This window comes from Falco peregrinus, chromosome Z (genome assembly GCF_023634155.1).
Source record: "Falco peregrinus isolate bFalPer1 chromosome Z, bFalPer1.pri, whole genome shotgun sequence".
NCBI classification, from domain to species: domain Eukaryota; kingdom Metazoa; phylum Chordata; class Aves; order Falconiformes; family Falconidae; genus Falco; species Falco peregrinus.
The window spans coordinates 60,992,339-61,008,352 of record NC_073739.1 but is presented as its reverse complement, the minus strand read 5'-3'; the positions used below and the strand labels follow the sequence as shown (position 1 = coordinate 61,008,352).

Here is a 16,014-nt window from a genome sequence, read left to right as displayed (position 1 = left end):
CTCGCATTCTGTCTGCGGCAAACATTTTTGATGTTCTACCTGTCTCTCATTTGGCAGCTTTTAATCAGGTCAACCCCTAGCGCCTGTATTCACAGCACAGGCCTCAATGAACCCTTAGCTCACTTCTTGCATAGCTGCCCTTGCATCCATTCCTTGACAGCCTGGATTTGTTATATCTCTGTTTAAACCACTTTCTCCTCTTTCACAGTGACACCTACAAGGACTGAGTCACGGTAACATATGTACGCATATTTAGTATCTAAAGATAAACAGAGACCTGTTCAAACACAGCAGTACCTCAGCAGCACAGCTCTCCCGCTGCAACCTGGCGGTGGTGTGTCACACCCCCGCGTTGCCAGATGCACCAGAGGCTCTGCACTCCGTGAGGCAGGGCATATGACATTTTTTTCTGCCCCGCACGGAGCCCAGCAAACTCGGGCACCCTGTGAGGGTCATTAAGGGCATCAAGTGATGATCTCTGCTGCCGCATACAGCTCCCACCTCCACCCGTTCCACGGTGCCCGCTGCAGGGCAGCTCTGGCTACTTCGGGGCCGAGGGGCTCTGGCATGGCACGGCGGTGGGCAGGGCCCAGGGGCGGGTGGACCGCGGTTCCCCGGCGTGTCGCCCCGGGCGGGCCACCACCAGCCCGACGAGGCACGGCAGCCCGGCACGGCTCCGGACCTGCTGGGGAGCAGAGCCGCCGTGCAGCTCACACCGCCAGCGTAATTCGGGCGGGAGGGCAGGAGAAAAGGGGAGAAAAATCCCCGAAGAGGGACTAGGAGCAGCACGTGCTCCGCTCACCGCCACTGCCGGCCTGGCCTGGCCGGGCCCGGCCTGCCGCGAGGGCGCCCGGGCCTCGCCGGCACCGCGCCTGGGGGCGGCCGCGCCGGTCCCCGTCGGCCGCGGGCGAGTACCGCGGGCAACGCAACACCGCCGCCGGCTGTCAGCCCCGCGGGCCTGCCTGCGGCGGGCGGCGGTAAGGCACCGCCCCTCGGCCGCCGCCAGCCAGCGGGCGGGGCGGCGCGGGGCGGGGCGGCGGCGGCAGAGGCGCGGATTGGCGGGAGCGCCGGGGGCGGGGCGGGGGCGGGGCCGACGGCGGGCACGGCGCTGCTGAGACATCGGGGCGGCGAGCGCGGCCGGGAGAAGCGCGGGCTGAGCGCGCGGCGGGACGGACGCGCGGCGGAGGAGCGCAGGGCGACGCGGCGGCGGCTCCCCGGCGGCGGACGGTGGCGGTGCCGCCGCCGTTGCGGCTGAGTGAAGGTAAAGAGAGTTGCCGCCGCGGCCGCCTCATCTGGCGATGTTTCGCGAGCGGCCGCCGAGGCAGGGGAGTGGGGCCGGGCGGCGCGGGACCGGGCGGCCGCCCGGGACCCGGGCACCGGCCGCCCCGGCGGGGTGACAGGTCCAGCGGGAGTGCCGCCGCCGCGTGCAACTTCCCCCCCAGTCCGGGCCGGCTGCCGCACCGCCGAGCCCTCCGGCGCGGCAGGCCCGGGCGGGCCGCCCGCTGCTGCCGAGGCCGAGCCCCGCGGCCGGCCGTGCTTCTCTTCGCCCCCCGCGGCCGGGGGCGGCCCGGCTCGGCGCTTCCTGGTCGGGCAGGGCGGGCGGCGCGCCGTGCCGGGGGCGAGGCCCGGCCACCGCGGGGCTGCCTGGGAGCCCCGATCCTGCCGTGCGGCGCGGGGACCCGTGCTGCTGCCCCGGCCGGCTGGCGGCCGCGGTGCGGGGAGCGCCGTCTGCGCGCACCCCTGCCCGGCGCCGCGGGGTAGCGCCCCCCGGACGCGGCCCGACTGCGGCCCCTGGAGAGCGGCTGCCCAGCGGCGGGGGCCGCAGACCGGGTGCGTGTCGGTGCAGGGCTCCCAGAGGGCGTAACTGGCGGGCCTCTTAACAGGAGTGGGGCTCAGTCTGTACCGTCTTCCTTGGTTTTTTTAATTATGGTTTAAGCTTCTTTTCTAAAACTGTCATGACGCCCCCCTACCTTCTTCCATAGCTTTGCGGCCCGTATGAAGTCTTTGAGACGTTTCGGAATGGGATGCGTTTTACAGTGTCCGCAGTGAAGTTAATGTACTTCTTCCATGTGTATGTGTTTGGATTTGTTCAGCCTGTTCTCCACAGGCTCGAAATCACTCTTCCAAAGACTGGAAGTGGTATAAAGGTATAATAAGTATGCATCTCCTTCTTCACGATATATCATGGAGCTCCCTTTCTTGCAGAAAATAGTGTTCTCACGTGTAACTTACCTTGGTCATCTCCCTTTGAAGAGCAGCAGCATCTTACTTCAGAGATGACTGCGGTTGGTGTTACAGGTGTGTAGACACCTAGTGGGGAGAAGAGTCAGTCTCCAAGCAAATTCTCCACTTATACTTCAGTTCTCGTTATTTCAGTGCCTCACTAAGTACATCCATCCACTCTTCTATTGATGAAGTTTATAATTGCAGTAGCAGGAAAATTCATGTTAGGCACTGTTTCCCTAGGGATTTTTTTGAATATTAGAGAGGTGGCTGTACAAGGAGAAATGGTTATTAAATGTGTTAATATAAAGCTGAAGAAAATCTTTGCTGTCTTGTATAGGGCTGCCGTATAAACAGCACACATGCACGCCTGTGGCTGGGCTGGTAGTTGGGAGTTGTGGAGTTGAAGTTTTCATTCTCTGTTGCCAAAGGAATGCTAGCTAGCGTGGGAGGAAATGCTTGGGTACCAGTGGAGTGGGAGCCAAACATCATTTTTGACAGAGGGAGAAGAGGGGAGCGGAGGGAAAGCTTTTGTGTCCCCTTCCTTTTCCACCTAAGTTTACAAGAATCTGTTGTTGAATTTTTCTGTTGAATTTTAAATGTTAAAACTGTTAAAGTGCCTACCATAAACCATTCTGCTGAGAGGCGAGAGTTCTGCCTGAACTCAGGAATCTTTCACTGGGATCAAGCTCTTAGACAGTAAATAAAAAACAAATGAGCGTTTGATTCCCTGCAATACTCCTTCCTCCTTTTCCATTCCACCGGCCAAATGGAAATCCAGTAATACATCATCTCAAATGTAACAATGTTTCTTGCCTTAAATGTTTGGTTTGTTTTTTCCTCTCTGCTTAAGATGGTCTCAGAGCTATTTATTTTAAGACTGCTCAGCTTAAGTCAATTTGAGTCAAAATGTCGTGAGTGCAGAGCCCATGTAACTTCACTTGGAGTAAAGGGAATTTGTCTATATGGGATCTTAACAAAACAGTAAGTAAAGAACTGTCAAACAGGGCTCTTTGGATGCGCTGCAGTGTTACCAGGCTGGTGTGGAGAATTGGTATCTGTCCCTGTGCTAGGGCTCTCTGCAAGGTTCTTGGAGTCTGAGTCTCTGACAGATAGTGAGAATAGAAAAAGGCATAAATCCAAGAAATTCAGCATGGCTCACCCATGGGAGTGTCTCCTGGTTAACTTCAGGATCAGTTAGAGGATAGGATGCTGAGGGCCCTGTACTGAGAGCAGTGCTGAGGAGTGAGTATGAACCAGTGGTAACTGGATTTAGAGAAACTTTGCTACCGTAACTGCATTGCGTTATTCTAACACACAGTAAATCAGACCTTCTGTCCTATCTGATTCAGGTTTTGAGTTTTTAAAATAGACTTTAAAACTGTCATAAGCAGATTTTATGTTATTAAGACATTTCCAGTTCCGTATTGTCAGACCAAGCATAAGAGACACTCATTTTAAATATCTGGCCGTAAAGTTGCTGTGACACATTTGATAATAAAAGATCAGAGGAGTAGGTAAAGTTAGTTAAATCATGCCGTGTTTAGAAGACCGACTTCGTTGACTGCCAAAATGCCCGTAGGCAGTAGGAGTGAAGTAAGTTGTAGCAGAGTACTTGTTGAACCTTTCTTAAAAAGAAAATATTTCGGAATACTTAATGCAGTCAAAGTGGTAATTTTCTAGCAGATTTTGCTGTGCGTAGTTGGTTTTGACTGGAAACATTTAGGTTAGCTCCAACACTTAGATCTAAGGTGTGTTAGTGCATTTTGTTCCCTTGCTATATGAAATGGGAGGAACCCATACTTTTGAAAAGGCTTCTGTGCAGTTTAATTGATACTTGTGCTTTAGTTTTTTGTTTCCTTTTATTTCCCTCTAATTTTTGTCTCTACGCTTTCTGGTAGACGAGGCACAATGAAATATCAGTGAAACTCTTCATGCTAATTGCAACATCTGATATTTGGTAGTGTGAGCTATGCAGCATAGTTTGGTTTTTCAGAAGTGGCTGCAGAAATTTCTCATTAAAATTTTGGTAGGAGCTGGATGCCTAATCCACGTGGATAGATTTGCAAATTATTAAAATAAATACTTGTGTGTAGGCTTTTTGAAATGAGAAGTCTAATTCAGACTCAGATAATTCTTTCCTACAGCAAAAACTGGTTGCAAGGGATGATAAGCAAGTTCTTTCAGAATTTACAAGATTTTTCTTCTTTGTTCTGTTACAAGAGATGTTGCGCAACAAGCCGCAGGGAATTATAACTAGACCTGATGGACTGAAGAGGAGCTGCATACAAATTAGGGATTGGGGTCATTCATTGGCAAATGAAGCCTATATACATTCTTATTAACACTTTTTAGTTTGTCCGTTAGTATGTTCCAGCAACTTGATGACTAGACATCAGAGAAAATGGTGTGGAAAAGAGCTGTCAGAGGTTCCCTGTTCCAGCCGTGTCTACTGGTGTTTCTACAATGTAAAAGGAAGTGTTTCTCAAAAAAACCAGCTTTCTGTATATTACACAGACAATATTTCACCTACTGATATGACATAGTCCCCTTGGGTCTTTTATTCTATTCTAAACTACACAAAGTTAGCACTTTCTGGTTCCCAGTGTAGCATTTCAAATTATGATTGGGCTTGTTTTTTTAAGTAGATAAAAATGAGTAACAGTTGAAATAATGTTTAGAAAACTTTCACTTTTCTGTATGTCTTTAAGCTACTGTTTTCTAAAATAATTTTATTTTAGTCATATCTTTCCTTTTTACTTCATGGTTGGGCAACCTTGAGTTGAATGTTCAGGCCTGTATTCTCTTGCCTTTAGCATAATTTAAACATAAAGCTTGATGCTTTCGTCCCGCTAGTGTGCTTAGGTGGTCTGGGTGTGCCTGTTTCAGTTGCTGATTGTTTTTCTAGTGTTAATACCACAAACGCATTAAAAAACATCTGTAAGATGGGGGAGTCGGGAAGCTTCTCTTTTTAAGAAAAAAGAAATACGGTACTCATCAAGTAAAAGCACTTAGGATCTTTTGGTTCTGCAGATTTTTGAAAAGACCCCTCCCTCCAATATGTTTTTGGAATATAGGCCTTGGGCTGGAGTTTGTTGCCCAGCCTCACCCTCTGAACAAACAGCAGGAGATTGGATACCCCGGTGGGGAGCATCAGCACTAATTACAGTGAGCTCCTCCTCTGTCCGGGCCAGACCTCTTACAGGGAAGGGTTGTGGCTGTGTGTGTCTTCAGGGACATAACATGTGAAGTCTTGCCATCAGACTAGATATTGCAATACAGGTATCTCTCCAGGGCCTAGCCCTCTTACTCTGAGACTTCAGTAGCCATAAGCCACAGAGAAAGAAGCATGCCTCATACTGCAGGGGTGCAAATTTGTTTCAAGTATTTAGACATACATCCATTATAAAAATGCAAACATTAGGTGGCAGATGTTTTTGTGAAGTCACTTTATTGTTATTTAGGGCTCTGCCAGGGTTGCAGAAAATCCGTCATAAATGGATTCCCAAGTGCATGATTATCAAGAGAATGATTTCACCAGTTTTCTCTTTTTTTTTTTTTTTTTTCTTCTTTTTCCAGGAAAAGCACGTGTGTAGAGTTCAGTGGCAGGATATTTGAGGTTCGTGGGCAGTCTGTGGCAAGTGCATCTGAAGAAGGTGTGACCAGCTACAAGAGTCAGCTGAAGTTGAGCATGGACATCCAGAAGAGCCAGCAAGCCCAGAAAGGGAACTAATTGGAAGAATATTGCTAGACATAGAAGTGGAACACACTTCTGCGACAGTCACTGTCTCAGAATAAATACATTAGTAAAAACATCAGCAGTGAAATGACAGATCCTGGTGCTTTTTGATTCTCTGGTGGATTTTATTACTTAGATGTTGCTATTGACATTTTTACTATCCCATTTAATGCATCTTGAATCTCTCTGTATATAAAAATATAACTGGACAATCACATTTTGATACTGTTTAATAACACTTTTGAATGTTAAATTGTTTGCCAAGATGAGTGCCGAAGGATATCAATACAGAGCTTTATATGACTACAAAAAAGAGCGAGAGGAGGACATTGACTTGCACTTAGGAGATATATTAACTGTGAATAAGGGTACCTTACTAGCACTTGGATTCAATGAAGGAGAAGAAGCAAAGCCTGAGGAAATTGGTTGGTTAAATGGCTTTAATGAAACCACAGGAGAAAGGGGGGATTTTCCAGGAACTTACGTAGAGTACATTGGAAGAAAAAAAATATCTCCCCCAACTCCGAAGCCTCGTCCTCCTCGGCCCCTTCCTGTAGCACCAAGTCCTGCAAAAGTTGAAGCAGAGAGTGAGCAACAAGGTCAGTAGTATTCTCAGAAGTTGTGTGTGTGTTCCATGTTTTTCAGCTATTTTTGTTTCATAGACTTGTCTGACTGTACATTTATGTGTATAACACCTGCTGGTTAGCTTTTTTAGTGCATGGCTCATTTCAGTCAAGAATTGTTTCTACTTCATAATAGTTACCTCACATGCTTTATAATTTTGTGTCCTTTGTCTCAGGCACCACAGAGACCAATAACTAGCTGTGAGGTACATCTCACAGGTTGGAAAGTATGCTTCTAATTCCCAACTGTAAAGACACAGTGAATAAGCAGGATAGCATTTATTTTAGGTTTCTAAGAAGCTGGCAGAAATTTTTCCCTCTGTCATTTATGAGACTCCATATTGAGAAACTCCTTGGTGAATCTGACAGTACGAATTCCAAATAAACAGTATGTTCCCATCAGAAATCTCTTGTTAACAGAAAAAACCCTGTACTTTGTCATGGGGGCTTAGCTTTAATGTCACAGGTAAGAGCAGGTACTTAAAAATGAACAGTGGGATGATGATAAAGAGGAATTCAGATTAATGTTTTTTGGGGGTAGGCATGCAGTAGAAAAAATAGCATTTGTATAAACAGAGGAAGTATTTCCTTTGTTTAAACATAAATTGCTTTCTAAACCTACATTTGCAGCAGTATGTTAGGCAGAACTCAGAATCTGATCAGAACTCTTCTGTTAGTAGAAGAGCCTTCTCTTTTTTAATTGGAGGAACTTTAGGGTAAAAAAACCCCAACTTTCTTCCAAGTTATTTGTCTCCTTTACCTACTGACATTAAGGTAGTTGGAGTTAACGTACAGCAAGCCAAGTCCATCTTAGGGTAGATTTTATGTTGGTACTTATATTGCTTCAGGACGTAAAACTTCTTAAATTCTCAATGTTTGTATCTGTAGGAAGTACAGGTTGTATGTAGTATGTGATCCTGGTTCTCACATAGTTGTGAATAGTCTCATCACCCTCTGCCTCCACAGAAATCTTTGTACCATCACTTGCAAAGTTGTGGTATCAGTTTATCAGCTTCCATGCCACCATGTTGATAAGCAACAAAGATAACAGAAATATAGAAATTGTATGTGGAGACCTGGCAGAAGCATTTCTAGGTTGGTGGGGACTTAATAAAGAGTAAATCTGAACTGGTTTAAGTAGTAACGTCCTTAAACACTCAAGAATTGCTTGCAAGTGTATAATGCCTAGGTGAACGTCATTGCTAGAATGAAGGTGGGGGGCAGATGGGAGTATAGTGGCATTGTAGTTCATACTGTCCCTGTTCCTCAAGTCCTCAGACTCTCAGTCTCTATTCATTAAAGTCTCATGGCTTCTTATTAGATTAATTCTGAAATTGGGGTATTTGCTTTTGGAAGAAAACACCATTACTTCTTCGATCATTCCTTGTATTGGATATTAATGTGCTGATGAGGTAACAGTGACTTTTTTTCTTAACCCACCTGCAGAGATGGTTGTCTGGATAGTATGTAGCAGCAGAATAAACATGACTCTTTGGATAGACACCTCAGTGCTGACAGGTCATTTTAGGAGGCGGAGGATAGAAAGAAAATGTCATTCTTTACATGTGTGTGCTGTGGTAAAGTAACTGGCATCCCAGGCTTTCAGGTATTTGTTGCTTTAAACGTCAAGTGGTGCTTTATTAAGTTGCTTGGTCTCTGAACTCATGCTTACTTGATGCTCCTGTTCACAGCTTCACGATGTGAGCTGGCCACAAGGCTGTGCTGGGAGGCCCCTGTGTTAATGTTGCCGTTCCCGAGCCTGCCCAGGCGCTGTGTTTCTAACAGATGTTTAAGGGAGTTTCAGCTGCAGGGAGTTACTCTGGGAAATTCTGCTGCAGATCTGGGTGCTCTGATTAAATAAAGGCTTTCCTACTTCCTTGGAATGAGACGGTGCCCTGAGCATTAGCGACTAGAGGTCTCTTAAACTGAAGTTTATTGCCTCTGGACAGAGTACTATTTACATACAATGCATTTATTTTTAATACCTTGAGAGTGTGGGATTTGAAACAAGATGTGCTAATTTAACTGGGAATCTTAATCTCAGAGTCTTCACAAGTGATCCTGTCATGCTCCAAAATGTTTAAGAATCAGGTTGCAATCCAGCCTTATATTTTTCTGATTAAAAAAAACCCCAAAACCCTAAGTTCCCAAAACTCCTTTTTGAATTGAAGATTGTAAGCATCATGTGAAAGGCTAGGCAACTTCAGTAATGCCCTAGGATCAGGGATTAGACCTTCAACATAATTAGGGAGGGGAAACACTGAATTTTGAACTCCGAATAGCTCAAGAGTTAGGTTTAATTACTTCTAAAACAATGTGTGTTAACTTAAACAAAATTGTGAAAAGTAATAATAAGTGATCTCTACAGATCTTATAACTGTAAAGAACTAAGGCAGAGGGCGCTTTAAATCATAGAAACACATTTGGGAAATGTATTGAAAGAGTATTATTAAAAAAACAAAAGGAAGGTGAAATTAAGTGAGCAGAATGATACAATAATGATACCTATGGTGAAACCAGAGGTGCAGGTGGAAATACAGTTCAGATAAAGAATAATATAACAATGTTTGTTTGACTTTCACGTGGCTTTATTATTTTGTATATGGGATTTGGTGCAGGGGATAGCACACTTACTGTCCATCAGCCAATGTGATGGCCAGTGGGCCAGAAGATTCTTTCGAGGGTGACACTACACCCCTAGAGTGTATTTGAAAAAAATTAATGGGTACTATGAAACTTGCTTGACCAAACACAGTCACACTTACATTTTCAATACTTCATCATTTGAAACTCCTGTGGATCAAAATGACAAATCAATGGGGAACTGGAAGCACACTTCTTAAATATACCTCAGTTATTTGTAATCCGTATACTTTTTTCATTCTGTGAAGAGTCAGTTCTGTATGTACCTCTGTTGTGTATGTGTTGAATAAGAATATTGGAAACTTAACTGGAGATTTTAAAGAATACCTATAATCATATGAATTATTTAAATTTTACCTCTGTGTAACCTGCTGTAGGTGAACCTACTTTAGCAGGGGACTGGACTAGATGTTTTCCAGAGGTCCCTTCTAACCCCAACCAGTCTGTGAAACCACATACATAGATTTACATTTTTTTTTAAGAAAATACTTTCTAATGATTTCAATACTCTTTAATACTTAATTATTTGTTATGATTTTTTTTCCCCTGGCCTTGTTAAGCTTGATCACTTGCTCACTGATGTCCAGATTGTTTTGTATTAGGTCAAAATTGCAATGTTTAGGTAATGCTGCCAGTATTCACACTCTTCAGTACTCATACACAAATAATCACAGACATCTGAACAGACTTTGCAGTCAGTGAGGCTAGTAACATGGGCAGAGTTGTTCTTCGGGCCGGTGTCTTATGCAATCACAGTCTTACTTTTAAATAGGGAACTCTTTAAATATTAAAAGCCAATCTGAAAACAAATAACTGCTGGTGGTATCAAATTCTATTAAAGCATTAATTTATCCATTACCACACGTAGGTCAAATATTTCCCCAGATGTGTATTTTATCAATGATCCATTTACGTTTCTAGAACCACTGGTCAAGACTAGAACTGAGGCTCCTTGACTGAAATTTTAGGGTTGTTGCGTTTTGCCTGTCTTCACCTTACGTATGTTATAGGTAGATTTAGTCTGAATTTGGGGAGGGAGGCAGGTGTTACTGCCTCTGAAGAGAGATGAAAACTAAGGGGATACAAGAGCCCCAGGAAGTCTTTAGCAGCTTTTAGTTTCAGGCCTGCTGCATCAGAGCTATGGCAAGGAAGGTTTAGTTCATCTTCCTGTTGCAGAGCTCTCACGGGTACAACATGCCTTTTTCCCAGGTTTAAATCTCCTACCGGGCAAGGTGGCTGGCTGCTGCTGGAGGAATCAAGGCACTTGCAACAATGCAGACCCACTGTAGGGGTTATCTTTATGCCCTCCACTAGACACCTGAAGTTTATGTGAAGTAGTAAAGATTTTATATGATTTTTTTTTTGGCTTAAAATGTTTTTGTTTTTTAAATTGGAGCTACGTAAGGCTGGTTCCCCTTACTTAGCTCCATCTCGCCCAACCCTTTGCAAATGAAAAGTGCATAAGCTGTACTGAGTCCAACTGAGTTTTGTGAACTTTGATTCAGCTCATTTGATACAGCTGCATATCTTTAGAGTGGGTTCATACAGTATTATTTTCCTACCTGGTTTGTGAAGGCTGAACTGAAGCAGACTTTGAAGCATAAAGCTTTGATTGATTGACAGAAACACTTTCAGCTTTAACTTGGAATGCCAAATTCCCACTTTGAAATTAAGGTCAGATTGCAGAAGGGCAGACTAGGTCTTTGTATGAATAATTTGGCTGTTTTCATGTTTTGGAGCTTCCTGCAACTTCCTGTGTAACTTCAAAGGGTTGTGATGTTGACACTTCATACAGTTTCAGCTGGTTTGGAGCCTAAAAATAATCCAAAGCTCTTCCTTCTTGTGATGAAACCAGAACATAGATTTAAAAAAAAATAATGCAACCCCCCCCCCAAAAGAGACCTCCTTTCTTTACACTTTTTCCCTAGAACAGATACAGATCAGCAAATTAGACAAAGATAATGGCACGGAACGTTTGGAAACTTTCCTTTCAGAGACCAGATTGTGCAATGTCTGACAAAGATCCAAACTGACGGAGAGCATAAAACCGTGTGTGCATGCTTGAACTGAATATGCTGTAGGATTTTTTTCTTTAATTTTGCTATAAAGCCAGTAGAGCACTTGCGTTTCTGAAAATTGTTTACATTTGTAAATTAGGGGACATAAGAGTGAGTGGAATGAAGTGAGCCTGGAGCCTCTGCTGGGAATAAAACAGTCATCATCCCTCCTGATTGAGGCAAATGGAAAAAGGAAATTATGGGGTGAAGTGATGAGTCACTATCTCATTTGGTAAATGTATTTGCCATTCAAGCCAGAGCCCCTGGATTCATTCAAAAAAACCTAGTTTGCGTGTAAGCCTTTGTCAGAACTGCCCTGCAGTCACAAACTTCAATTTGGTTGCTTTTGACTTGCACCGACGAGTTGGCAGACTCCTGCCATAGAGCTTCGCCAGCTGCTAGAGCTCACTTTTCTTGGTGTACAAGGCAAATTTCTAGCTGCCACAATGAGCGCATGCATCTGAAAACAAAGTTCATGCCACCTGCTAAAGAAAGCAGAGATTTTTGCAGGCTGCGATAAAGTGAGGCAGAGCACTTTTCCACAGTGATAAAATCGGGATGATAGCAACTAAAAAAGTCTATGTAAGCACCACAGAAAGCACAGGGACATGCTTGCAAGTACTAGTACAAACTGCACGTTAACGGTGGACCTGAGCAAGTTCATGGTTGATGTGTGGCCCCACCTGCTGGTAGAGGAGGAAGGAAACGAAGAGGGAGGAAGGCGGTTGAAACCACGGTCTTCCACGTTGTGTTATAATCGTTGCAGGATAAGAATAAAAGTGAGACAGACCTTTTGAAAGTAATATTTTAATTGAAAAATTGTTATTTTTTGGAAAAAATATATTACTTGGGGCACACAGAACTCCCTTTTGAGCCTCAAAGATAATCTTAGACCTGAAAAAGCTTCTGTGGTTGAAATGCATCTTTTTCCCTCAGCTGTGTCAATTAAGCTAAAAAAGTGTTGCTTTTTATTACTTATTTTGCTTTAAGAAACTGAATAAGACATTCCTATTTTGATGCTGTAGAAATATTTTTCTGTTTTGTATTGCACCAATTTTTATATGCCTTTTTATAGTTACAACAGTGACATTATGTTGAGTGACTTGGTTTACTTTTCTTTAGCCTTCTGTAATACTGGTTCAGTCTGTTAATACCTCCTGCTGACATGAATGCTCCTGGGGCATGTTTAAAAAAGGCAAAGATGAAGTAGCCTACTCCTCTCCCTTGGAATCATCTTGATCTGTTCCTGTACCGGTAATCCAGGAACATCTGAAAAAAACCCCACAGGGTAGCAAACAGTTCTTACTTTAAGCTTGCATATAACATCAATTTGTGAGTTTCAGCAACACATGATGCTAAGTATTTGCCAAGAATGGATCATGCTGCACCCCAAGCAAATGAGTGTGCCCACATAAATAGTTGTGTGATGCCATGTACGCATCCAGATTTTCTTGTGTGAAAGAACACAGGTGGTGTAACTGCAGCTGGCTGTGCACTGTTTCACATCTGCGTCTTGTTCCAAAGCTGCTTTCCATGATAAACTTCCATGAAATCAATCTGAAGGCTAGAATACAAAGAACTACTTTATATTCATAGCTAAGAATGATGAAGGGAATTACAGGATTTTAAAGAAATACTTTTAACTAGAGAAGGAATTAAATCCTGAGAATACTTTGGTGTAAATCTAGGTACTTAGGAGAATTTTAAGAGAATTTTTTTTTGTTAAAAAAAAATTAACTGTGGTTATGTATGTCTAAAATACAGTCCTATTTTGTGGTTTCATGAATAGAAGAGATTTTTTTTTTTCTTTTTTGTTATGTGTTACATTTTTTGCACTTTGTTATAGAAGTGCTTGTATCCTTGGACATTGCCTGAAGTCGTCTGGTAAAGTGTTAACAGGTGTAACTTTGTACTAACTTGACTGCTTTTTGTTCACTCTTTTATGAATGCTGTATGCAGCAGTCCATCAGAACAGCACCCATTTTCCTTGTTTTCACATATTGATCCACTTCATAAGCCAGTTTGCATATAAGACAACTTTTAAAAAACAATGTTTAAGCTGACAGCTTTTCAGGTAATAAGGATCTATAGTCAAAAGCCTCAGGACAGAGTTTCAAAAACATGCTACTGCCCTGAGCTAGGGAAAGGTGTAATCATATATGATTTCTACACTTAAAAAATATCTTTTAACACAATCTTGTACTTCAAAACTACTGTGTAAACTGTGACATGAATGATGAAAAAGGTCTTTAACAGTTCATTTAGCTATCAGACAATTTACTTGCATAATCCGCTGGATCTCTTTGTATATGCTTGGCATCATTTGCTGCATTAAGAGTTATTTCACAGAGGTTAATGTCTGAGATAGGTTCTTTACTAGAGATTGTAGGTGTTGAGGGCAAGAAGTGAGATCTGCCCTTGGCAGGTCTGAACATGCCAGTTTCCATTTCTATCCATGCTGACAGATCACTCCATGGTATCCAGGATGGGAAGGTGCTCCAGCAGAAGGCAGACCTTGTACAGGAAGAGCAGTTACTTCTGGTCCACTCAGCTTCCAGAAGCTCTCAAGTAGCTATAGTATTTTTCATTAAATAGGCAAAGCATAGATGAGGCTAATTTTTCTCTGTGGTTTCTTTGATCTTTTTTTTTTTTTTTTTTTTTTTTTTAAATTGAGTTTCTGCATGTTGGGAAACCAGATGAACTCTGCTTTCCTGTAAAGTTTTGGTGCTTCCTTCTAAAAAAACATGTATACTTGAAAATGTAAAGATACTGGCCAGAAGCCAAACTGTTCCACTTAAAACGCATCAGACTGGTGTAATTCAAGGGGTCTCTTCCTTGCTCTTTCTCCACTGTGGGAGTCGATTTGTTGGATGTGGCACGTCTGAGCACTAGTGTGCTGTAGCCTCCTGCTCACCAGCTGGGAAGGAGGGGAGAGGAGTGCAACTTGAGATCTGTAGTCCGAGGAGGGAATGCACCTCCCAGGAGGCATGGCTGCGCCAGTGTTGTATGTCTTGTTTACAGATATGACAGTGGAATCTATTTGTTGGGGTTAGAAGAGAAAACTAAGTGCTGTCACAGATTTCTTCCTAGATTTCCTCATTTCTCATGGACAAGATTGGTAGGTAGCAGATAAGCATGGAGAATTATTTTTGGTGAAGAAACTTTTAAATGGTATCAGACGCTGCAGATTCATGTTTCAAAGCATGTTGTAGCTTCTCCAGTAGTGTGTCTCAAAGGAAGGGCTTTTAGTTTGTGAGGTTACCTTTTAATTTCCAAGCCTTCTTCCTAAGCTGTTTTTTGCTGGAGGTAGACCAAAGCACTTAAATTAGGGAATTAATGAAAGAAACAACTAATTACGTGCAGTGGTTGATAAGGCTACACAGCTGTGTCTGGTTTTGTTATCTTTCTATCCAGGGACATTCCAGAAATGAGCAGTTAAGGGCAAAGATTTGCAGTCCTTTTCCTACTTCCACATGATGTTCAAGCCTGTGACCACACATGCCAGCCCTCTGTTGCTAATTCTCAATTTTTCATGTGCAGTGCTTAGATGGAGGCATGAAAATGTCTGTTGTGTTTATGAACTTAAACTTGAATTGTCTCCTCGCCAAGACCACAGCTTTTTAGCACAGGTGAGGAGCAACAGAGGCCATAGCAAAGCCCTCCGTCATTTATTTCTTTCCTTCTAGTTGACTGATGCACGCTTGAGGGGCATCTGCCTCGCCAGAGTCTGCAAAAGACTGTGAGGCTCCAGGGCAGTATGGGATGCAGCAAGGTGTGATCTGCTCCCATGGTCTTCCCATTTCTTCATGGGTCTTCTGTGAGGGGTCGACACCTTTTGAGAGCTCCTCTGAAATGGGGTGGCTGACCAGTCTTTCACTCTTCATTTGGTATTTATTGCATTGTTTGCAATATATCCATTCCCTTAAGAGAAAGGGCAAAAAATGTCATCCCTTGACATTTTGAAGCAAGTTATTTTGTGTACTTTGGAGTCAAATCTGTACTGATGTTTCAGCATAATTTAGAATATGTTCTTGCAGTCCAAATTACTCCATTATTCTGAGGCCAGAATAGCGTAGCTAGTCATTAGCCTACATAAGCAATTTTCTTATGGAGACAAAGGTTTAGGGAGGGAGGCCTTTTGTTCCAGTGCAAGCCAGTTCTGAGGATAAAGGTTTGTTTTAGTGGTCCTTGCAATCTGGCCTGGTCAGTAGAGAAAGGGTTATAGAACACATATTCAAAACAGTAAGAAGCAAAAACTTCATCTCAGATATCTGGAAATAAAGGACCCCTGTTCACTCAGTGAGGGGTCCTCATGGGCACAGAGGAATGAGCGTTTGTATTGTCTTTGCTCTGCTGCATTAATAATTTATTACCATTGGTTGAAAGATTAGCGTGCATTCCCCACCACTTTCATGTTTTTCTAACTTCCTCTTAGGTCAAACTTAGTGCTGACAACTCCAAAACTCTTTTTGTAGTCTGTGTAAGCTGCAGCCCCCTACATGAAATGAGAGATTTTCACAATCCCACTGTTATCAGGACACTTTTGGGGGGTGATATTAAATCAGTGGTTTAACAATGTTTACTACAGCATGAACTAGCATGAAGTCTCACTTCTTTTGAGCTGCCTTCTGGCTTTTGGGAGCATTCCAACTGCTAGAGGAACATTTGGTGTTCATCTGTGGTGTGTAATACTGATCATTGCTTTGGACTACTTTTGTAGTGGTAGTTA

At 43.4% G+C, this 16,014-nt stretch overlaps 1 protein-coding gene across 1 annotated transcript in view; it reads left to right on the top strand.

The window, feature by feature from the left end:
* Positions 1-1,109: 1,109 nt before the first annotated feature.
* Positions 1,110-16,014, top strand: part of PIK3R1 (phosphoinositide-3-kinase regulatory subunit 1) — a 61,188-nt gene continuing 46,283 nt past the window's right edge. Inside the window, exons 1-2 of the mRNA XM_055790485.1 lie at positions 1,110-1,261; positions 5,803-6,561. Of these exons, the coding sequence (XP_055646460.1) occupies positions 6,228-6,561 (334 nt within the window). The 5' untranslated portion in view covers positions 1,110-1,261; positions 5,803-6,227. The remainder of the gene's footprint in view (positions 1,262-5,802; positions 6,562-16,014) is intronic.